This window comes from Hemibagrus wyckioides, linkage group LG11 (genome assembly GCF_019097595.1).
Source record: "Hemibagrus wyckioides isolate EC202008001 linkage group LG11, SWU_Hwy_1.0, whole genome shotgun sequence".
Lineage (NCBI taxonomy): Eukaryota > Metazoa > Chordata > Actinopteri > Siluriformes > Bagridae > Hemibagrus > Hemibagrus wyckioides.
The window spans coordinates 30,983,352-31,006,931 of record NC_080720.1 but is presented as its reverse complement, the minus strand read 5'-3'; the positions used below and the strand labels follow the sequence as shown (position 1 = coordinate 31,006,931).

At 44.2% G+C, this 23,580-nt stretch overlaps 3 protein-coding genes across 4 annotated transcripts in view; 2 read left to right on the top strand and 1 right to left on the bottom strand.

The window, feature by feature from the left end:
• Nucleotides 1-8,703: 8,703 nt before the first annotated feature.
• sucla2 (succinate-CoA ligase ADP-forming subunit beta) lies at nucleotides 8,704-18,458 on the bottom strand. Its single transcript, XM_058403018.1, has 11 exons — nucleotides 18,301-18,458; nucleotides 15,436-15,631; nucleotides 13,779-13,878; nucleotides 13,534-13,696; nucleotides 12,564-12,692; nucleotides 12,343-12,481; nucleotides 12,053-12,214; nucleotides 10,884-11,026; nucleotides 10,686-10,806; nucleotides 9,625-9,713; nucleotides 8,704-9,424 (listed from the first exon to the last, which is right to left on the bottom strand). The coding sequence occupies exons 1-11, from the start codon at nucleotides 18,382-18,384 to the stop codon at nucleotides 9,350-9,352; spliced, it is 1,401 nt and encodes a 466-aa protein (XP_058259001.1). The 5' UTR covers nucleotides 18,385-18,458; the 3' UTR covers nucleotides 8,704-9,349.
• Nucleotides 18,459-18,500: 42 nt separating this feature from the next.
• nudt15 (nudix (nucleoside diphosphate linked moiety X)-type motif 15) lies at nucleotides 18,501-20,729 on the top strand. The gene is made up of 3 exons (XM_058403023.1): nucleotides 18,501-18,902; nucleotides 19,542-19,741; nucleotides 20,322-20,729. Exons 1-3 carry the CDS (start codon nucleotides 18,742-18,744, stop codon nucleotides 20,423-20,425), a joined length of 465 nt encoding a protein of 154 aa, XP_058259006.1. The 5' UTR covers nucleotides 18,501-18,741; the 3' UTR covers nucleotides 20,426-20,729.
• A 1,101-nt stretch (nucleotides 20,730-21,830) lies between these two features.
• itm2ba (integral membrane protein 2Ba) overlaps nucleotides 21,831-23,580 on the top strand; it is a 17,820-nt gene continuing 16,070 nt past the window's right edge. For both annotated transcript variants that reach the window (XM_058403022.1, XM_058403021.1), the window contains exon 1: nucleotides 21,831-22,061. In XM_058403022.1, the coding sequence (XP_058259005.1) occupies nucleotides 21,975-22,061 (87 nt within the window). In that variant the 5' untranslated portion in view covers nucleotides 21,831-21,974. The remainder of the gene's footprint in view (nucleotides 22,062-23,580) is intronic.

The following is a 23,580-nucleotide window of genomic DNA, read 5'->3' as shown; positions in this document are numbered from 1 at the left end:
CTCATTTCTGTTTACTCTTCATGCTGTGATGCTGATTTGATGTCACTTGCTGAACTCTGGGTTAAGGAGACCATCTGAGAACCAAGGCAGCATTTACATTGCTCTTTTTGTCCTGGTCTGATGTGAGGAATGATGAATTATGACCTGGAAATGAATCAGCGTGTGATGCGTGACTCCAGACCTCCGTGAGCACGAGAGCGCTGCAGCACGTCTGTCTTTTCACGCTTGATTTCAGTAAAAATCCAGTTATATAACAGAGTGAATAAGTTACCTCTCCTTGCCTCACCTGCCCCCCCCTTCACCCCCCTCACGCAGAAACTTCCACCCCGAGTGACTTCGTTATTGGTCCTCCAGACAAATTCAAATCCCCAAGAAAGAACTTTCTACTGTGCCACTTTCATTTAGTTCTGCTGATTTCACAGGCAAAGCCCTCGCACGCCTTTACCCCGAGATAAAGCTGAGCCTTGAGGTGCCACTGGGGAATAATGTCAACTTGAAAGTCACAACATCTCAATCACTCACTCACTTTTACACACACACACACACACACAAACAAGCACGGCGTGTAGGGTTATTATCCTAATCTCACTCTTTCAGGAAGATGTATAAGACGGAGCTGTGGTGTGAAGAGGAAAGAGTGAGACCATGAACTGTAATGATTACACGACTCAGCATCTGTAAATAATACACTGTGAACTCCAAAAGCACCCTATACAATATGTATTATATCTCGATCAGGCATAACATTCTGAGCAGTGCCAGGTGAAGTGAATAAGACTGATGATCTCCTCATCATGGCACCTGTTAGTGGGTGGGATATATTAGGCAGCAAGTCAACATTTTGATGCGTTAGAAGCAGGAAGAATGGACAAGCGTAAGGATTTGAACGAGTTTGATGAAGGGCCAAATTGTGATGGCGGATAGACCACTGGATCATAGCATCTCCAAAACTGCAGCTCTTGTGGGGTGTTCCCGGTCTGCAGTGGTCAGTATCTATCAAAAGTGGTCCAAGGAAGGAACAGTGGTGAACCAGTGACAGGGTCATGGGCGGCCGAGGCTCATTGATGTACGTGGGGAGTGAAGGCTGGCCCGTGTGATCCGATCCAACAGACGAGCTACTGTTGCTCAAATTGCTGAAGTTAATGCTGGTTCTGATAGAAAGGGGCCAGAATACACAGTGCATCACAGTTTGTTGTGTATGGGGCCGCATAGCCACAGATCAGTCAGGGTGCCCATGCTGACCCCTGTGCACCGCTAAAAGCGCCAACAATGGCCATGTGAGCATCAGAACTGGACAACGGAGCAATGGCAGAAGGTGGCCTGGTCTGATGAATCACGTTTTCTTTTACATCACGTGGATGGCCACTTTCCTGGGGAACACATGGCACCAGGATGCTCTATAGGAAGAAGGCAAGCTGGTGGAAGCAGTGCCATGCTTTGGGCAATGTTCTGCTGTTGGGTTCTGCCATCCATGTGGATGTTACTTTGACACATACCACCTACCTAAGCATTGCTGTAGACCATGTACACCCTTTCATGGAAACAGTATTCCCTGATGGCTGTGGTCTCTTTCAGCAGGATAATGCACCGTGCCACAAAGCAGAAATGGTTCAGGAATGGTTCGATGACCACAACAACCAGTTTGAGGTGTTGACTTGGTCTCCAAATTATCCAGATCCTAATCCAATCCAGCATCTGTGGGATGTGCTGGACAAACAAGTCTGATCCATGGAGGCCCCACCTCGCAACTTACAGGACTTAAATGATCTGTTGCTAACATCTTGGTGCCAGATCCCACAGCACACCTTCAGGGATCTTGTGGAGTCCATGCCTCGATGGGTCAGGGATGTTTTGGCAGCAAAAAGGGGACCAACACAATATTAGACAGGCCACCTGGATTCTTAGATTAATGTTGTAAAGTGTAAAGTGTTACTCAGAAATTTTCCCCCTGCTCTCATTCTTCTGTTTCCTTATCTTTCTTTCTCAAATTTTTGACTGCACTCTTTCCTTCCTTCTCCATGTATTTATGCATTTATTTATCTGAATTAATAATCTTTAAAATGATGAAAGGGTAAAAACGTGTGCGTCTTTTCTAACAGAGTGATGTGAAGAAGAAAGGTAGAAAGGAGAAAGAGACAGAAACAAAGGTGGGGGAGAGAGATGGAGAGAAAGAAAGAAAGAAAGAAAGAGAGAGAGAGAGAGAGAGAGAGAGAGAGAGAGTATGAGGTTATTGAATCACTTTTCCTCTTGTGTTAAATGTATTTCTGTCAGTGAGACAGTCAGGATACCTGACAGATATTTGAGAAAGAAGAGTGTGTGTGTGTATGTATGTGTGTGTGTGTGTGTGTGTGTGTAAGTGTGTATATGGCACACTAATGAATACTATCTTTAATCTGCCCTCGGCCTTCTCCTCAAACCCAAAAAAATGACTCTCCTCGTCTCCTTACGAGACTCATAAATAGTGTAATTTAAAGGCGTCTGCAGCCAGTTCATCATTTCTCCCCTTTTAAAGACGAAGCTGCGACAACGAGGCCATTTACTAACGGATTTATTGTTTTAATCTCCGACTCCACACAGTGCACCTGTTCCGCCCCGAGGAGGAACCCGGCTTCACCCGGCAGCCTCATTTCAAATTGATGTGAACATTAACACCTGGCCAGGACGGACTCTCGAACCCGCTTTACGCTTCAGCACAGAGGGACAGAGCCGCTCTAAATCTGCTGTCCCGTGGAGAGGACAGTGACCGATACCACATACCCGGGTCAGAACCAGCTCCGCTTAGCACTGTTATTGTTTGTAGGATCCAAGTTGGATCCATGTGTTGATGCTTTTCTCCTCATCACAGAGGTACAGAGTGGTAAACCTGGTGAAGTCATTTTTTAACTTTCCTGAGCCACTTAAAGCATTTATTCAGAATGCACTGAGGTGTAGAGAGAGGCGGAGAGAGAGGTTTAGAGAGAGGCGTAGAGAGAGGCGTAGAGAGACGTGTAGAGAGAGGTTTAGAGAGACGTGTAGAGAGACGTGTAGAGAGAGGCGGAGAGAGAGGCGGAGAGAGAGGTTTAGAGAGAGGCGTAGAGAGAGGCGGAGAGAGAGGCGGAGAGAGAGGTTTAGAGAGAGGTGTAGAGAGAGGCGGAGAGAGAGGCGGAGAGAGAGGCGGAGAGAGAGCTTTAGAGAGAGGCGTAGAGAGACGTTTAGTGTAGAGAGAGGTGTAGAGAGAGGCGTAGAGAGACGTGTAGAGAGAGGCGTAGAGAGAGGCGTAGAGAGACGTGTAGAGAGAGGTTTAGAGAGACGTGTAGAGAGAGGCGTAGAGAGACGTGTAGAGAGAGGTTTAGAGAGACGTGTAGAGAGAGGCGTAGAGAGACGTGTAGAGAGAGGTGTAGAGAGACGTGTAGAGAGCTGGGTTCCTGTGACATCCAGGGGAAAAAAATCTATGTGTGTGAAAAGATTTTTTTTTAATCACTTTCCCTCTTACAAGCCAGTACCATCACATAGCATCATCTATCTATCTGTCTGTCTATTCATTTATCTTATTATTTATCCATCTATTTATTTATCCATCCATCCATTTATTTACTTAATTACTTACTTCTTTCATCTATCTGTCTGTCTATTCATTTATCTTATTTATCCATCTATCTATCCATCCATCCATCCATCCATCCATTTATTTACTTAATTACTTACTTCATCTATCTATCTATCTATCTATCTATCTATCTATCTATCTATCTATCTATCTATCTATCTATCTATCTATCTATATTGCCAAAAGTATTCGCTCACCCATCCAAATAATCAGAATCAGGTGATCCAATTACTTCCATGGACACAGGTGTATAAAATCAAGCACCTAGGCATGCAGACTGTTTTTACAAACATTTGTGAAAGAATGGGTCGCTCTCAGGAGCTCAGTGAATTCCAGCGTGGAACTGTGATAGGATGCCACCTGTGCAACAAATCCAGTCGTGAAATTTCCTCGCTCCTAAATATTCCACAGTCAACTGTCAGCTGTATTATAAGAACGTGGAAGTGTTTGGGAACGACAGCAACTCAGCCACGAAGTGGTAGGCCACGTAAACTGACGGAGCGGGGTCAGCGGATGCTGAGGCGCATAGTGCAAAGAGGTCGCCAACTTTCTGCAGAGTCAATCGCTACAGACCTCCAAACTTCATGTGGCCTTCAGATTAGCTCAAGAACAGTGCGCAGAGAGGTTCATGGAATGGGTTTCCATGGCCGAGCAGCTGCATCCAAGCCATACATCACCAAGTGCAATGCAAAGCGTCGGATGCAGTGGTGTAAAGCACGCCGCCACTGGACTCTAGAGCAGTGGAGACGCGTTCTCTGGAGTGAAGAATCGCGCTTCTCCATCTGGCAATCTGATGGATGAGTCTGGGTTTGGCGGTTGCCAGGAGAACGGTACTTGTCTGACTGCATTGTGCCAAGTGTAAAGTTTGGTGGAGGGGGGATTATGGTGTGGAGTTGTTTTTCAGGAGCTAGGCTTGGCCCCTTAGTTCCAGTGAAAGGAACTCTGAATGCTTCAGCATACCAAGACATTTTGGACAATTCCATGCTCCCAACTTTGTGGGAACAGTTTGGAGCTGGCCCCTTCCTCTTCCAACATGACTGTGCACCAGTGCACAAAGCAAGGTCCATAAAGACATGGATGACAGAGTCTGGTGTGGATGAACTTGACCGGCCTGCACAGAGTCCTGACCTCAACCCGATAGAACACCTTTGGGATGAATTAGAGCGGACCCGACCGCGAGGTTGTGTGAGAGTTTGACTCGCCGGCACGGTGTCCGTGTTGTGTGTCCGGTGAGTGTTGAAGAATGTTCTTTAGCAGTCGGTAACGTGGTGGGGCATGAGAACATTGTCTCTGCCTCCAGAATGAACAGTGCCATTGTGGTGTTTCTGAATAATGTTGAGAAAGTAAGAAATCTGATTCAGAAAGGCATCATTGTTAATAATGAGCAAATACTGGTTTCTCCCCTCAGTTCCCCAGCTAAGAAAGTCTTGTTGTCCAACGTCCCTCCTTTTATTTCAGATGAAGCTATCTGTAAAGAACTGTCTCGGTACGGGCGAATTGTCTCCCCCATTAAGAGAATCCCTCTTGGCTGTAAGTCCCCACTGGTTAAACACTTGGTTTCTTTTAGAAGAATGGTCTTCATGGTTTTTAAAGAAGGTGTGGAAGAGCTGAATGCCGTTTTTAAATTCAGAGTTGAAGGCTTTGACTACAATCTGTTTGTTTCTTCTGATAAAGATATTAAGTGTTTTAAATGTGGAAAAACTGGTCATCTTGCTCGGGCCTGCCCTGAGAGGCAGAGTGACCCCGGTGTTTCTGAGCGACCGGGGCAGGACGCAGCTCAGTCGGCTGGGGTCGTTCCCCCTGCGGCTACAGTTCGGCCGGCTGCTGAGGGCCCCGGAGCTGCTGCTGCACCAGACCCGAAAGAGAGTGAGCCTGAACAATGTCATTGCTGACTGCAACACTGCAGAAATTTTAATTCTGGGTGGTGATTTTAACTGTACTACAGATATTTTAGATCGGAACCACACAGAACCTCACATGGCTTCCCGTAAGCGTCTGTGGGAGATGGTGGAGGCCCACGAGTTGAGCGACATATGGAGAACTTTTCATAAGAACAAGAGACAGTACACGTGGGCCCATGCCATAGATAACACACTCTCCCTGGCGAGATTAGATCGTTTTTATGGTTTTAAGCATCAGCTGACGTTTTTTACAAAGTGTTTTATTGTTCCAGTAGGCATCTCTGACCACAGTATGGTACAGTGTACTATTACTAAAGAGAAGGTTAAACCTAGGAGTGCCTACTGGCATTTTAACACTGCTCTTTTAGAAGATGCTAATTTTAGGGAGTCTTTTATTTTTTTATGGAATTGTTTTAAACATGAGAAGGCAGCTTTTAGTTCACTTCAGCTGTGGTGGGATGTGACAAAAGCACAAGTCAAAGAATTCTGTCAGCAGTACACTCTCAATGTCACAAGAGACATTGTTAGATCTCTGAAAGCTCTGGAGATAGAAATAGTGGAGCTCCAGCGTTTGGAGGCCACCGGAAATCGAGGGCATATTGAAGCCCTCAAACGTAAAAAATCCAAAATGAACGACCTGTTAGACATTACAGCACAGGGGGCGCTGGTCCGCTCACACTTTAAAAGCGCTGCTGAGATGGATGCTCCTTCAAAGTTCTTTTTCAGTTTAGAGCAGAAGAATGGACAGAAAAGATTTATACATGCTGTGCAAACAGAATCAGGGGATCTCGTATCTGAGCCCACTGAAATTCGCCAGCAGACAGTAAGCTTCTACTCGAAGCTGTACAGCAGTGAGTGGTCAGGGGCACAAGCGGTGGAGGACAGCTTCCTCATGGACCTGCCAAAGCTCTCTGAGCAAGCGGCAAGAGAGCTAGACAGGGAGCTGATGCTGGAGGAGGTTCATGAGGCTCTCCAGGGGATGGAGAATGGACGGGCGTCAGGTATAGACGGTCTCCCTGTTGAGTTCTACAAGGCATTCTGGGCCGTCATAGGGCAGGACGTGCTAGATGTCCTACGGGACAGTGTACGGAGAGGTGAACTCCCGTTGAGCTGCAGGAGGGCCGTTCTGACCCTGCTACCGAAGAAGGGAGACCTGACCCCCCCTGAAAAACTGGCGCCCGGTCTCACTACTGTGCACTGACTGCAAGCTACTCTCAAAAGCATTAGCCTCGAGACTGACTAAGGTAATGGAGCAGCTCATTCACCAGGACCAGACGTACTGTGTGCCTGATAGGTCCATATTCGATAATGTGTATCTAATTCGTGACATTTTGGACGTCTCCAGGCTATTGGGCTTAAAGACTGGTCTGATTTCTCTAGATCAGGAAAAGGCTTTTGACCGGGTTGAACATGAATATTTGTGGAAGGTGCTGGAAGCCTTCGGGTTCAACCCAGGTTTTATAGCCATGATCAAGGTGTTGTACAGTAACATTGAGAGTGTACTGAAGGCTAACGGTGGTTTATGTGCTCCTTTTAGAGTGTACAGAGGGATCAGGCAGGGCTGTTCCCTCTCTGGAATGTTGTACTCTCTAGCTATTGAACCTCTTTTAAATAAGTTAAGAAGTAATCTCTCTGGTTTTAATATGCCACATGCTAATGCCTCAATATGTTTATCAGCTTATGCAGATGATCTGGTAGTGATGATAAACACACAAAATGATGTCAATGTTTTAACTGATATTTTAAATGACTTTCAAATTTTATCCTCCGCCAAGGTTAACTGGGCTAAAAGTGAAGCCATTTTAGTTGGGGAGTGGGAAGGTGGGCAACCGTCACTACCAGGAGGCTTAGCGTGGAAAAGAGGTGGTTTTAAATACTTGGGTGTCTACCTAGGGAACAATGAGTTTTTAAGTAAAAACTGGGAAGGTTCTGTAGAGCACGTGAAGGGCAGACTGAGCAGGTGGAAGCGGCTGGTTCCAAAGATGTCCTACAGGGGGAGAACGCTGGTCATCAACAACCTCGCCGCGTTGTCCCTCTGGCACAAGCTGGCATGCGTGGATCCGCCGCCGAACCTGCTAGCGAACATCCAGGCCCTGCTGGTGGACTTCTTCTGGGACGGTCTACACTGGATTCCACAGAGTGTGCTTCATCTGCCGAAGGAGGAAGGAGGACAGGGGCTGGTCCAGCTGTCCAGCAGAGCCGCAGCCTTCCGCCTCCAGTTCATCCAGAGACTCCTCACTGGACCCGGAGACTTAGTATGGAGAGCAGCAGCCAGTGGACTACTACGCACAGTTCAAGGACTGGGGCTGGACAGAGCGTTGTTTTTGATGGACACAAAAATGCTGGACATTTCTGGACTACCAGCCTTTTACCGTGGATTTTTTAAAATTTGGAACTGCTTTAAGAAACAAAACAAGGGCTGTAGAACGCTACACTGGCTGCTGGAGGAACCTCTGGTGTACGGCGGGAGACTGGACATCTCCAGTGTGACCGTCCCTGCACTGTCCAGAACTCTCATCTCCTCAGGGATTATAACGCTCCGGGAGCTTGTGAACATCGCGGGGTCGGACTTGTCGAGGGCAGAGGCCTCGGGGAGAGAGGGGAGAGACCTGGCAGCGCGTATGGGACTGCGGTCCCTGCATGTTGTCAATCAGCTCCTACACCGCTGGAAATCTACATTGACATCAGAGGATTTTATATTTAATTTTATATTTGGTCAGGCCAAAATGGCAATATACCTGAGCCGGAAAAACCAAATTGCACAAAGCACTGACTGTGACGCCATAAAAATTCTGAAAAGGCTAATGAAATCTAGAATTTCAATTGATTTTAATTTTTATAAAAGTATGAATGACTTGGATGTGTTTAAATGTGTGTGGTGTTGTGATGTGTTGTGTTCTGTTGCAGAAAGGAAACTTAACTTTGCAGCAGAACTAAACTAATCACTCATATTTAAAATAATTTATTGACATTTATTTTAATACGTATTTATTTATTTATTAAGTCACTGTGACTTTTATATGTGACTTGTGTAAATAAAGATGCGTAAAAAGTCAAAAGTCTCTCTCTCACACACACACACACACACACACACACACACACACACACACACACGAGAGAGAGAGAGAGAGTGAGAGAGAGACATGTTCCTTTGACTCAAAACCCTTTAAGCGGACTTCATCCTCCTCGTCATTTATCATAAAACAAAGAAATGTATTATTCTTTATGTATTTTATTCACTCCCTCCTGCTAACAGTAGTTCCTCGTACATAGCCAAAAGAACACATAGAATGATTACAGAGATTCCCCAGAGAAGCGTTTGTGCGTTTGAAGGGGGTGGGAAAGGGGGTATGACGTGCTCTTCGGAAAACACTGACTGAAGCAGAAGAACGAGGCGCTTCCCCAATAACGAACGCCAGGAGCTGGCTTTTTTTTTGTTTGTTTTGTTTTAATCAGACTCTAGAGATATGTGTGTATACGTGTTTCAGACGAATTCCAGGTCCAGCTTGCTTCACCTCAGCGTACGTCCTTATAAATACAGTCCCACATAAATAGGTCCACTGCTTCAAAACAAACAACAACAACAAAAAAAAGAAATCATCGTTACCAAAATAAAGGAAGGTAGAAGACAGGTAGTAACACTGACCTGAGCTAACTAACGAGACCCAGACGGGCGGGGATGAAACGCGGGAGGAGGAGAAGAGAGCAGATTTCGTATCTAAGCACTACAGGACCTTATGACTAACACGTAGTGGTTTCGGGAAGCATCCGCGGGCAGTGGATGGGAGACGTGGGACTGGGCAGCTAGAAAGTCAGTTCATGGAGTTTTGTAGTTTTTGTGGTTTGTAGATGTGGGACTTGTTTAGATGGGCAGCTGGAACTTTACGTCCACTTGAGCTTCTTTGGCCAGTGAAACGATTTCAGAAAGTTTTACAACCTACAGGAGAGAAGGAAAGAACATTAAAATAATAATCGGTGAGAATTTACATTTAGAGCCATTCCATATAATGCTTTAGGATTCTCATTAATGCAGCATCAGTTTGCTGCCTCAGCATCAGGACCGTCGCCTGTTGATATGTAACTGTACGAAAAGAAAAGCTCGTGGTGGCATGTGGCGTGTGTCGTGGTGGAGTTTACCATCTTAGCCGCCTCATCCAGGTCATCACAGGCCAGGATCTTCAGAGGACTGGCAGCAATCAGAGCCTTTGCGTCATCCACTCTCGTTCCTGCGGGACACACAGACAGCAGTGAGGATTAACACACACACATACAAACGGGGAGAGAGAGAGAGAGAGAGAGAGGGGAGAGGGAGAAGGAGAGAGACACATTCAGTCAGACAAAGAGAGAGTGAGAGAAAGGGAATGGAAAAGGATGTGAGAGAGAGAGGGGGAGAGAGAGAGACAGACAGACAAACAGAGAGACAAAGTGGCAGAGAGAGAGATAAATACAGACAGACAGGCAGATACCAAGTGGAGAGAGAGAGAGAGAGAGAGAGAGAGACAGGCAAATAGCAAGTGGGGGAGAGAGCGAAAAGAGGGAGAGGGAGAGAAAGGAGAGAGAGACAGAGGGAGAGATAGACAGACAGACAGAAAGTGAGGGAGAGAGGGTGTGAGAGACAGGCAAAGAGTTTGAGAGAGAGAGAGAGAGAGAGAGAGAGAGAGAGGGAGACAAACAGACAAACAGAGAGACAAGGAGGCAGAGAGAGAGTGGAAGAGGGTATGAAAGAGGGAGGCAGAGAGAAACAAAGAGAGAGAGACAAAGGGAGACAGAGAAAGTGGACAGAAAAAGACAGAAACATAAACAAGGAGACAGACAGACAGACAGACAGACAGTTCAAACCTCAGCCGAACCTCTAACTATTCTCTAAACTCAGGAGAAAATCTGTCGTTTCTACGGAAACGCAATCACATGCTTGCTGTTTAAATCGCCGCAATGAATTCTGACATTTAACGTTTCACTCCTGAAATAAAATCCACTGACGGGTTTTTTATTTTTTTCAGTTAAAACATAAAGCAATCTAAAAACACAATCTGATCTAAGGAAGCTTTTACTTCTTAAGTTTTCTCCTCATCACCATTTCGTGAAATGCCACCACATGCTCATCACCTTCTCCCTCACTGTAACCACTGCGTTTCAGCATGACCTCATTTCCTCTCCACAGCTGAGAAAATAAACCCCTTCCATCCTCACTCGCTCACCTTGTAACCGCACTACGATGGGGATTTTCAGATCCAAGTCACGGACGGCCATGATGATGCCCTGAGCGATGACGTCACACCTCATAATGCCGCCGAAGATGTTGACGAGGATGGCCTGCACCTGCGGAGACACGAGCCAATCAGAGCTCGGCTTCCTAATCGTCACGGCTCACAGCCATCACTTCATCGCCGGGTTACCTTTTTGTCCGAGGTGATGAGCTTGAACGCTTCCGTCACTTGATGCGCCGTGGCTCCGCCTCCGACGTCAAGGAAGTTGGCAGGCGTCCCACCGTGGAGTTTAATGATGTCCATGGTTGCCATGGCGAGACCGGCTCCGTTGACTGCGGATAGGTAAAAGCGAGGGTTCAGTCATTATATCAACGTTAAAACCTCTCAGAACAGAAAATCCAAATTTTAGGAACATTTTGTTCACTGAATTGTCTACATGATGTAAATATAATAACAGATGTTAGAGGAAGGCTCACTGTATCTTATGGGCAATAATAAGGTTTGTTTTCAGTAGTGTGTGTGTGTGTGTGTGTGTGTGTGTGTGTGTGTGTGTATAGGTGTGTAGGTGTGTAGGATGGAAGGATTCGATTGGTTGCTGGTGTAAACAAAAGTTTAAAATAAAAAGACTGACAAACAGAGAGACAAAGAGACAGACGAGAGAGAGAGAGAGAGAAACACAGGCACAGACTGGCAGATAGCGAGTGGGGGGGGCATACAAGCAGAGAAAGAGAGAGATAGATAGAGACAGACAGACAGACAGAAAGTGATTGGGAAAGGGTGTGTGAGACAGAAACAGAGAGAGAGAGAGAGAGAGAGAGAGAGACAGACAGACAAACAGACACACACAGACGGGCAGATAACGAGAAGAGGGAGGGAGAGAGAGAGAGAGAGAGGAGAGAGAGAGACAGAGAGAGAGACCTCAAGATAACGAGTGGGGGAGACAGCGAGAAGAGAGAGAGAGAGAGAACGGCAAATAACAAGTCGGGGAGAGAGTGAGAAGAGGGAGGGGGAGAGAGAGAGAGAGAGAGAGAGAGAGAGAGAGAGAGATCGACAGACACAGACAGAAAGCGAGTGGGGGAGGGTGTGAGAGAGGGAGGGAGAGAGAAACAGAGAAAGAGACAAATGGAGACAGAGGAAGAGAGTGGCAGAGACAGACAAACAGATAAACAAGGAGACAGACAGACAGACAGATAAACAGACAAACACAAATAGATAGACAGACAGACCGACCGACCAATAGTTAAAACCTCAGCCGAGCCTCTAACTAGTCTAACTAGTCTAACTAGTCTAACTAGTCTAACTAGACTGTATGTTAACACGGACGCCTGTAGCATTGACGTTGGTTTGGTGTAACTGACCCAAGCAGCCGATGGTGCCGTCCAGTCCGATGTAGTTCAGATCCGCTTTAGCCGCCTGTCTGTCTCGGATGTCCTCCTGACTCCAGTCCCGCAAGTCGAAGATTTTCTGCTGTCTGTACGCCGCGTTGGAGTCAAAGTTTATCTTAGCATCCATGCACATCACTGCACAACACAAGACAATGAGGAAATTACTGATAACAAGAGAAAAATGCATTAAGAGGCTTGTGTGTGTGTGTGTGTGTGTGTGTGTGTGTGTGTGTGTGTGTGTGTGTGTGTGTTATATAGTATACCAATGCCAGAGGAATCTTCCACCATAGGGTTGATCTCCACCATGGACGCGTCGTATTTCATAAACAGGTCGTAGAGTTTGATCATGTTCTCGGCCGCTTCGTTTACCAAAGCCTCGGGGAAACCCATCTTCTTGGCAACCTGGAAGAGGAAGGAGAGGTGTGACGATCCGTAGGGCGCTACAGCACTCAGTCCAGATCTCCCATCATTCCCTGCGCCTCACCTTTATGGCTTGTTCCATCTTGATGCCCTCGACGATGTTGATGGGCTCTTTCACGATGGCGTCCGGATTCTCTGCTGCCACGTCCTCGATGTTCACGCCCCCCTGAGAGCTGCCGATCAGTACTGGGCCCTGAGGAGACCACCATCATCATCATCATCAGACGTATAAGGGACAAAGAGCCTATTGTGGGCGGGGTAATCTGTCAATCATTGTTGGCCTCACCCTCTAGCATCCTAAAACAGAGGCTCTTTAAACTACTCGATAGGATGAAGAGATAAATTATGTAAGAAATAAAGCAGATGATGTTAAAGAAGGAATGATCAACATCTTCACACCACATAGTGATTATTTTCCTCTTTCCACGTTTAGTAGAGTGCCATTTCATCACGTTCATCCATTTACAGTTATGGAACGTTCTTGCTATCGATTTCTTTACATGTTCTCTCACATCATATAACACAAGCAGGCTCATGAACCTCAGTTTCACATGTTTAACGCCTCGTGACTGCTTGGTAAATGTCTGGCTAATCTGAATCTGACGTTAACCCTGTATGATTTTGTGATACACACACAGAATAAACGCCAGCGCTTCCTTCTCACACCCGCGGGCTCCCCCGTGAGCCTGCTTCAGGCGTTTTTTTTGAGTGTGATAGTGTTCTTGCTCCCCCTGCTGGACACATCACACACTAATATCTCCAGAATACAGCAACACATTCATGTTTTTTGTGCCTTTGGGCACTGATGTTGATAAATTAGCTCAGGATAATGGTCTACTGTGATGTTTGAGAGTTTCTAAAATAATTCAGGGGCGTGGCCTATCGGAGACGAATACAGTTCCACTCACTGTGTCTGGACTTCTGCACAACTACTACATGACCCGTGTGTGAAAGCTGCTTTTCATAGAAAACGTTCCCAGGAATTAATTAATACAAGCACCACCCCACCCCTGCGCCATGCTCAGAGCTCAGACCTGGAAAGATCTCTCCATGGTGATGGCGAAGTAATACTCTCTGCGGGGATAACGTCGCTCGCAGATGAACACCTGGTTACAGATGCGGCCCGCCTCGCCTGTCTGCTTGGTGAACAGCTTCTTGCCGATCATCTGCGAGGAGATGTCCCTCGCTTCCTCTGGCCTGAGCAGGTATAAGAGTGATGTAAAAATGGCAGAGGGGTAGGTAACAGTGAGAAAAAATAAACGAATCGGATCGCACTTACGAGTAAACGATTCTGACTCCTCCCTTCAGTCCTCCCTCGAACGTCCCTTTACCTCTTCCTCCAGCCAACACCTGGGCCTTCACAACCAGATCCTTAGAGCCTGTGAAGGAGACACAGTGAGACTGCATGAGAATATCTCTTTATTTTTGGGTTTTCCTGACAGAACCAGAATATAAGCGTTCAGATTTCTTGTGCAAACCAATCTTTTAAGTTGTCTTTATTTGTCACATATATATTACTGCACAGTGAAATTCCTTCTTCACATATCCCATCCTTGGGGGTTGGGGTCAGAGCACAGGGTCAGCCATGATGTAGCTGGAGCAGGGGGAGGTTGGGGGCCATGCTCAAGGGCCCAAAGGTGGCAGCTTAGTGGTGCTGGGGATTGAACCCTGATCTTCTGGTCAACAATCTAGAGCCTTAACCACTTGAGCTACCACACTCCCAAATCTGTTCAGGTCTAAATTGATAAAATTTCATTCAATGTTTTTAGGGTCTTCTAATTAAAACACATCAAAACAAATAGAGAGAGAGAGAGAGAGAGAGAGAGAGAGAGAAGGAAGACACCATGCTGCTTAGAGACCACATCTTTCTTCCCCAACACATGGCTTCTGCTTCATCTGTGTGTAAGAGTCATCTGACGGGTGCCATTACTATCACACACTGGACCTGGCACACAGCCAAGTAACACCAAAGTTCAGAGGCATGCTGCTTCATCAACACACACACACACACACACCTCAAAGATCAGATTCGAAGGAGAAGCATACAAGCAAACAAACAAAGGAGAGAAATCTGTTCTTCACAGCTCTGAGATTTTACATCGGGAACATTGTCAGGATCCTCAAACGATAGATTAGAGAGAGATGCAGAACCGAGGCTAAAAAGACCATCTGAATTCATTATGTAGAGAAATGAAGAAGAACATGATGTCACTGGGGCAGCATGGTGGCTTAGTGGGTACCACTGTTGCCTCACAGCAAGAAGGTCCTGGGTTCGAATCCCAGGTTCGAACAGGCAGGGGCCTTTCTGTGTGGAGTTCGCATTTGGTTCGCATTGATTGGTAATTCTAAATTGCCACGTGTGTGGTTGTCTGCCTATATGTGACCCTGTGATGGACTGGTGACCTGTCCAGGGTGTACACCTGCCCTTCGCCCAATGTGAGATGGGATAGGCTCCAGCAGATCCCCGTGACCCTAATTAGGAATAGATGGATGGATGGATGATGTCACTGCAGTTTATTTTGCAGTTTAAAACAAATGAAAACACACAACTTCTCATGAATTCGTTTAGTTTATGTAGGAAAAACGCTGATACAGTATGGAGCTGTGGTCACACACACACACACACACACACACACACACACACACACCCACACCAAATGCCAGGGTCAATCTATATTTAGACGCAAGTCAGCATGAGTACAGTAAACAAGAGAACGGGGCAAACACACAAACACACACACAGCTATATACACAGAGACACACACACACACACACGCAAAGACAGACACACACACAAAGCTATATACACACAAAGACATACACATACAGTCAGACATGTATTGCATGTGTGTGTATTGTGTGTGTGTATATTGTGTATGTGTGAATGTGTGTATTGTGTGTGTGTATGTGTGTATTGTGAATGTGTGTTTGTTTACCGATCTGCTTGGCGACGGTGTAGGCTTCCTCAGGCGAGCTGGCCACCAGTCCTGCAGGCACAGAGATCCCCGCCTCCTTCAGCAAGCCGATGCTCAGGTACTCGTGCAGCGACAGGTTCCTCTGCTGCTGCCCCGTCGCCAACGGAGACGGCTGGTGGCCATGGTTACCAAACAGCCCCGATGTCCCGGCAATTACCTGGTAGAGCGATGAGACCAAAGTGGATAAAGTGTTCCTGTGTACTGTAATCAAATCCTCTCAGGAGCCTAAAGTGCTCTAATTTCATAAGAGGAAAACTTTTTCACTACAGAAATAACGCAGCAAAAAAAGAACTGTAATGATGCATGAATTCTCGGATTATAAATTTGTTATAATATTAGTCACGACACTGTTGGGTTTCTGTGTTCTTTATTTATTTTAAATTAATTAATTATTTTTATGATCATTATTTATTCATTTATTTTATTTATTATTTTATTTATTTAATTTTAATTCAGCACTTTCAGTTGGGATTGCTGATGTGGCTGCAAATATTTATTTATTTTAAAATAAATAAAGATAATAATAATAATAATAATAATAAAAATAAAAACAGATTCAAAAAAACTAAACCCACAGTGTGTTCACACTACAAGGTCAGCTCCCTAAGCTACACTGTAACATGAGCTGAGGCACAACCTTTCCTCTCACTCCTGGGGATATTTACATAGAGCTGCTCAGGATGACCAATCCAAGCAACAACAAGGCACGGCTTCGCCAAACCATGTCACAAATCTCCAAAGCCCGAGGAGCAGACCGAACCCGGGCAAAAACTTCGCTTTCGATGTCAGAAATGAACATAGCAGCAGATGATTACAGATGTGTCGCTTTTAGGCACCATGTTATATAAATGAACTGATTTGTTTGATCACACCTAGCTGGATAAGGAGAATAAGGACTAAGTGAATATTCTGTCTAAAAGCTAAACACAATCAGAGCTCAGGGATATCACAGTGACAGATGATTTAATATTAGAAGTTTACTACAGAAGTATGGACAGACTAGGTTTCATAATCACATTATTATTAATACAGCAAACATATTCTGATCGCCCCCTACCCCCCGTTCTCTCCCGCTGTCTCTCGTCCAGCCAAAACACACTTATCTACAGATATTTACTCAGCCCCCGGAAATGAATCCCGGGCTACGTCGCATGTGGATAAATAATTGGATTTGAGATCGGAGATTTGTATTAAAGTGAGTGTTTATTATCCGGCGGTTTATTACCCCATCAGTGTACTGTGATATCTCATTCCACATCACATTAATCTCATGATTATACCTGAAACATGAATTCCTTAAAACCGTCCTGTCATGCAGGAGCCAAGAGAATAAGAGACTTTGACACTGAATGCACATCATATATACACTATAATGCCAAATGTTATGGGACGTATGCCTTTACATGCACATGAAAGTAATATGGAGTTGGCCCAACTCGTTTAGGAGTGTGTTTATGGGAATTTTTGACCCTTTCTCTAGAAGCGCATTTGTGAGGACAGGCACTGATGTTGGATGAGAAGGTCTGGCTCTAGTTCCTTATCCCAAAGGTGTTCTATGGGGTTGAGGTCAGGACTATGTGCAGGCCAGTCAAGTTCCTCCACACCAAACTCGCTCATCCATGTCTTTATGGACCTTGCTTTGGTCACTGGTGTGCAGTCATGTTGGAACAGGAAGGGGTCATCCCCAAACTGTTCCCACAAAGTTGGGAGCATGAAATTGTCCAAAATGTCTTGGTATGAAGCTGAAGCATTAAGAGTTCCTTTCACTGGAACTAAGGGGCCGAGCCCAACCCCTGAAAAACAACATCTGAATTCATGAATTTGCAGGGGTGTCCCAAAATGTTTGGCAATATAGTGCATGTTAAAAACATCATTTCCACTGAGACTGGGAAAAACTGATTGAAAAAAATGTATCAAAGTTTTTGACAGCCCAAATTTCTAAACTTTGACCAAACATACAAGTGAAGCAAATACACAGGAAACAACGTCTTAGTTTATACATTTTATATTATAATCAATCACAGCTATTCCACCTTAAATGTCCAGCATATTGCTCTTCATCTTTACCTAGCTAAAGAGAGTGATGCAGCGGCGCTTTAGTACTTTCCTTGTAGGATGTGTGTGTATTTTTTGCTGATCTGCACTGTTTCTTTGCAACAACAGAACAAAAAACTTTTGGACTGCTTTTAAGGACAGATGGCTAAATATAACTGACTCAAAAATAGGTGCATTCACACGCTGTTGTGCTTGACCAGACGTGAGATCTAGCCGGTTAACTTGTTAACTAGCTGTTCTAGGTGACCTTGAGTTGTTTGACTAATCCTTACTGTAAAATCCTACTTGTTTATTAACCCGAAACCATTCCTTATGGCGAGGCAAAATAATTACAGAAGGCGTGTTGACATGGCTGTATTCCAAAGCAGGACACCAAGTGCACTAGATCGAATGTAAAATAAAAGGTTTTGCGCCCTATGTAGTGCACTATGTAGTGAGTAAAGTGCGATTTGGGATTCAGCTAACAGCTCTGCCGACAGATTTATAAATCCAACTAGATGTTGCGTATTCAACTTGTATTATAACAATCTGTTTGGGAAATAAATGTTTAGGGAATAGTCCACGTGAAACAATAATAATCATTTTACAGCTAGAATATCAGAACATCTTTAGAAATTACGTTCTTTGCTAAGGATTAATGATGTTGACAGCTAGCTGGCTAATGTCAAATCTAGAAACCACCCATTCTCATCGATTCCTTGTGTTTAAAGCTAACAAAACATGCCAGATATATCCTACATAGCCTCATGACATTTCCTCTCCGAAACCAACCTTAGCTGTTGAGCTTAAAGCCGTCCTGGACCCGGAATTCCTCAGTCCAGCGGACAACCGGCCGCAGATCAGGGACGCCGCCATGTTTCTCTCTCCAGCAGCTGTGCTGCGGAAAAACAAATCACCTACTGCGCATGCGTACGTGGGAAACGCCACGTAATTTGCGCACCGGCGCTTGGTGAAAGTGAAAAGGCGGAATTTATTCCTCAGGAAGCATGGTTCAACGACAAAATGTACCACGGCTTAAGAAAATAATATTATAGATGTTCTCAGACTGTACTTCTGTAGCTAGAATGATCTAATTTTGCCTTTTAAGTAGCATGTTATTGGTCAAAAGACTCACGTGCACAGGAAGACATCAGTAAGTACGTGCTTCTATATGATTGAGACAGATACAGGAAGCAGAGATTGCTAAGCACAGTGTTCCTCAGCTTGATTAAGATGGCAGAGGTTCTCCAGACTCACACCCCAAAGAGGCCAGGTGTGGGCCTTGCGGTTCTCATCACTGATGCGTCCCACCCGGGATGTGTGCTCCTAGGAAAGAGAAGGGGCTTGGTGGGAAAAGGGCTGTACCAGTTACCCGGGGGTCACATTGAATTCGGGTGAGTGGTCAAAAGGATCAATAGGAAAACATCTCTGTGGGTAGAAGACGTATTGATGCTTGCATTTTGTCGCAGGATAGAAATTACATACTGCTCCTTTAATTGTGTAGACAGCACCAAGGAAATAAAGCATGGACGAGATTACATTCAAAAGTGTTTTTATTCTTAGACAAGTAATGATCCAATTCAAAGACATATTCACATATTATGTTTTTTTAATAATGTAACCACAACCGTTTTATCAATGCCCAGATTTATACACGTCATATGACTCAGCCGAGTTTATCCATTTTAACTCAATAACATAGTTATAACATAGGGGGCGGTGGTAGCTCAAGTGGCTCAAGAGTCGTTGACCAGAAGATCAAAGTTTGAAGCCCCAGCATCGCCAAGCTGCCACCGTTGGGCTCTTGAGCAAGGCCCCCAACCCCCCCTGCTCCAGGGGCACTGCATCATGTCTGACCCTGTGCTCTGACCCCAACCTCCAAGGATGGGATATGCGAAGAAAGAATTTCACTGTGCAGTAATATAAATGTGACAAAGAAAGGCTTAACTTATTATACACAGCTTAAGCCAAGACACATGAAATTCACAAATATTCCTTGATATTATCACCATCTTTTATTTTCTCTCCTGCAGCGAGACATGGGAGGATTGTGCACACAGAGAGGTGATGGAGGAAGTCGGCATTCGGTTAAAAAACCTCCGGTTCGCCTCGGTAGTGAACACCGTCAAGCTCGAAGTAAACTATCACTACATTACAGTCTTCATGCAGGGAGAAGTGGATAAGGACTTTGTAACATCCGAGCCAGTGAACATGGAGCCTGAGAAAAACGAGGGTAAAGACGCTTGAGCGTGTTTACATTTTATTTGAACAGTGGAGGTTAATATGAAGCTCAGATGAAAGTAGACACTCAGGACTTGTAGTGTTTTATAAGTATTTCCGTTTTTTTCCACTAGCCTATTAGGGGCACTGTATGTTCATAGAAAAGCTAAAACAAAAACGGTTATATTTTCCCACACAAATGTTTGTGTTTTCAAAGTGAATGTTGATATCGAATCCATTTCTGCTCTCTGAGATGCTTGTTCATCTAAAAAGCAGCTCAAATTTGATCTTCAACCAGTAAAGTTCTGTGTAAGGTTATCCGACAGAGGGAAAAACACATCTAAAACACACTGAAAAGCCGACAGACTCATTTTAGAGCATCAGACTCACAGCCTGAACATCATTCATTTATTATTACTGACAAGATTTTGACACATTTGCTGATACTGAGGAGTTGAAAAAACGTTGGAAAAACCTGTTTGTGTTAAAAATTTGCTTAGAAAAGATTGATGCCTAAGGCTGGATGGCAGACGTGGGAAGGTGGAAGCTGGTGTATAAAAAAAATAATACTGAGTCCTGTGTCGTTTCTTCAGGATGGTCATGGAGAGCCTGGGACGACTTTCCCCCCGAGGAGCAGCTTTTCTTCTCCATGGCTAGTTTAAAACAGCAGGGTTTCCATCCTTTCAGCAAGATTTAACAACAACAAGCAAGGAACTGATTAAACGTCCCCATGTATCTGTCCAGTTGCTCTGACCTTAAACCTGAGCTGAACCCTGCACGGCAGATATGTCTTTGAGATACAGCAATTGGTGGGTTAGAAATGATAAACATATTTCCAATTTAACTACTGTTTTATATTTATGATCATCCCCTGTATTTATAGCAGTATGCTTATTATTCATGACGGATTCATATCTTAGACTTAATTTTATTCCCACAAACTATTTTAGTGTGCAGCAGATCTCTAAATGAAATAAATGTCCGTTTTCACACTGCTCAAAGGAACAGTGTCATCCTTATGAAAAGTCTACTTTCAAGAACCGTCATCGGACTGAAAAAACTGAAGGCTGAGCGGATGTGAGGCGGATGTTATGACGTCATAAAATATAACTGCCAATCAGGTTTCGGTATGCAAGCGCAGGGTTGTATCAGTCAAAGGGTGATGGGGGGGCAAAAAGGAAAAAATTCATCCTGGACATCTTATTAATGGAATATTAATCTGTATCATCAAAATATGACCTTTAAAGGCATCCAGGATTTATTTTAAGCCTGAGATTTTATAGACTGAGTGGATATTTGTGTGTTCTTTTACTTTAGCAGTGCAGTGGGATTTATACTACATTTGAATTGAAAGGTTGAAATGTAAAAACATCCAACCAGGAAAAGTTAAAGGAAACACCCCCAAACTTGAAAAATTCCAACAATTTGGATTAGTCTTCTCAGTATCCCAAATCCACACGGCTGCACACAGCTCCAGACTCTTTAAATAATTCATGAAAATTTCCTTCAGATCAATCAACATACAGACTCCGTAACTCTGACTATACACATCACCCGTCACGGCTAGGTGACCGATTTGTCTGCGAACACGGAGGCGTCCGTGTTTTTTTGCTCGCTGGCGACATCACGCTTCGAAAAACGACCTGTTTAAAAGATCATATCGTCCGCCTTCGCTTCATCTCTACCCAAAGAGAGTGCTGCAGCGGCGCTTTAGTACTGAATTCTGTCCAAACGGATCAGCTTGATACGGTCATTTCATGCTAATAACACGTAGCGTCATCATGTCTTCCATCTTCGGACATCGCTGGCTAGCTGCGTTACACCGTGTCTACGTCGGATTTGTTACAGATTCGATATCGTCGATGAGAGAATAGTGAAAAAGAACGCACGCTCGCTATAGCTGTACCATCAGCTTAGCACGGAAACGTTGACGATAACCAAGAAATTAACACCAGATTCACTTAACACGTTACAAAAACATCCTATTTAGACACATTATACGTGTTTTAAAGTTGTTTAATTGGAAAAAATAAACAAAATAAAATGCGGTTTGTTTGGTTTGGTTTTTTAGCGCCGCCTGGTGGCGACAGCTGGAAAGTGGAGGTGTATTTTCCTAAATACGCCACAGTTAAGAGGGAAGCCCAGCGAACATCGGTCACGCGGAGTTTGTACAGCCAGACAATCGAGTTTACGCGGCGGAGACGATTTTATTTTGGCACTTTTAATCACTTGAAGCAGGTTTAATCATGGTTAAAGTAACATTTAACTCCGCTTTGGCGCAGAAGGAGCTGAAGAAAGGGGAAAAGGACGAGGCTCTAATCCCACAGGAAGGGGTGAGTTAAGTTTACAAAGGCCACGGAGACTTGTTTTTGTTTTTTTCCACTGAAAATACGGTCATTAAAAAAATCGTAAATATTTATCAGGTGTTTTAAAGCTTGCATTTAATGAGAAAAAATGAAAAATATATATATTTATTCGTGCAGAGGTGATTCTTTGGGAGCGAAGTGTTGTCTTTTTTGCACACGTCAATGTCCCTAAAAATGCGCTGGCTGCATGATAAACCTGATACCTAATGTTTATGTTGTTGTGTTTTTGTATCGAAAATGTTTTAAAATGCACAATGAAAGCAGTGGAGAAGATCATTTTCGCTTTCAGCTTTGGAATAAAGGGCAGGCTGTGAAGAAAATGGCTGACCTGATTATAAAAAGGCAGCCAGGCGACATGGCCGGTTTGGAGAATTCACAAAACACACATTTACTCCATTTGTGGGGAAAAGTTCTGCTTAATAAACATGGACACACTGGGGTTTCGGGGATTATGTGTTTGCTGTGCCTCCTGCACGGTCCTGATGTTTTATACTACAATCCCAGCAGGAGGCTTTAAGCAGTGGAGTTTTTTTTGTTGTTTTTGTTTTTTTTGGCAGCACTTCCGGTTTCCTCCAGGCGCTAGACTCCTGCCTTGTGTTCCAGTGGAGTGTGGAACTGCACACAGATCAGATCAGGATCAGGATCAGATCGTCTGGTAGTGATGAGTCAGTGTGATGTGGGCGAGGAGACAGAGGGAGAGAGAGAGAGAGAGAGAAGACGATGGATAGATACATAGTTAGAGCGATAGAGAGAAGACGAGAGACAGATAGAAGATAATAGAGAGAGAAGGCAAGAGAGAAGACGATAGATAGATAGATAGATAGATAGATAGATAGATGGCAAGAGAGAAGATGATAGATAGATAGATAGATAGATAGATAGATAGATAGATAGATAGATAGATAGATAGATAGATGGCAAGAGAGAAGATAGATAGATAGATAGATAGATAGATAGAGAAGACGATAGAGAGAAGGCAAGAGAGAAGATGATAGATAGATAGATAGATAGATAGATAGATAGATAGATAGATAGATAGATAGATGGATGGATGGCAAGAGAGAAGATGATAGATAGATAGATAGATAGATAGATAGATAGATGGCAAGAGAGAAGATGATAGATAGATAGATAGATAGATAGATAGATAGATAGATAGATAGATGGATGGATGGCAAGAGAGAAGATGATAGATAGATAGATAGATAGATAGATAGATAGATAGATGGCAAGAGAGAAGATGATAGATAGATAGATAGATAGATAGATAGATAGATAGATAGATAGATAGATAGATGGATGGATGGCAAGAGAGAAGATGATAGATAGATAGATAGATAGATAGATAGATAGATAGATAGATAGATAGATAGATAGATAGATGGCAAGAGAGAAGATGATAGATAGATAGATAGATAGATAGATAGATAGATAGATAGATAGATAGATAGATGGCAAGAGAGAAGATGATAGATAGATAGATAGA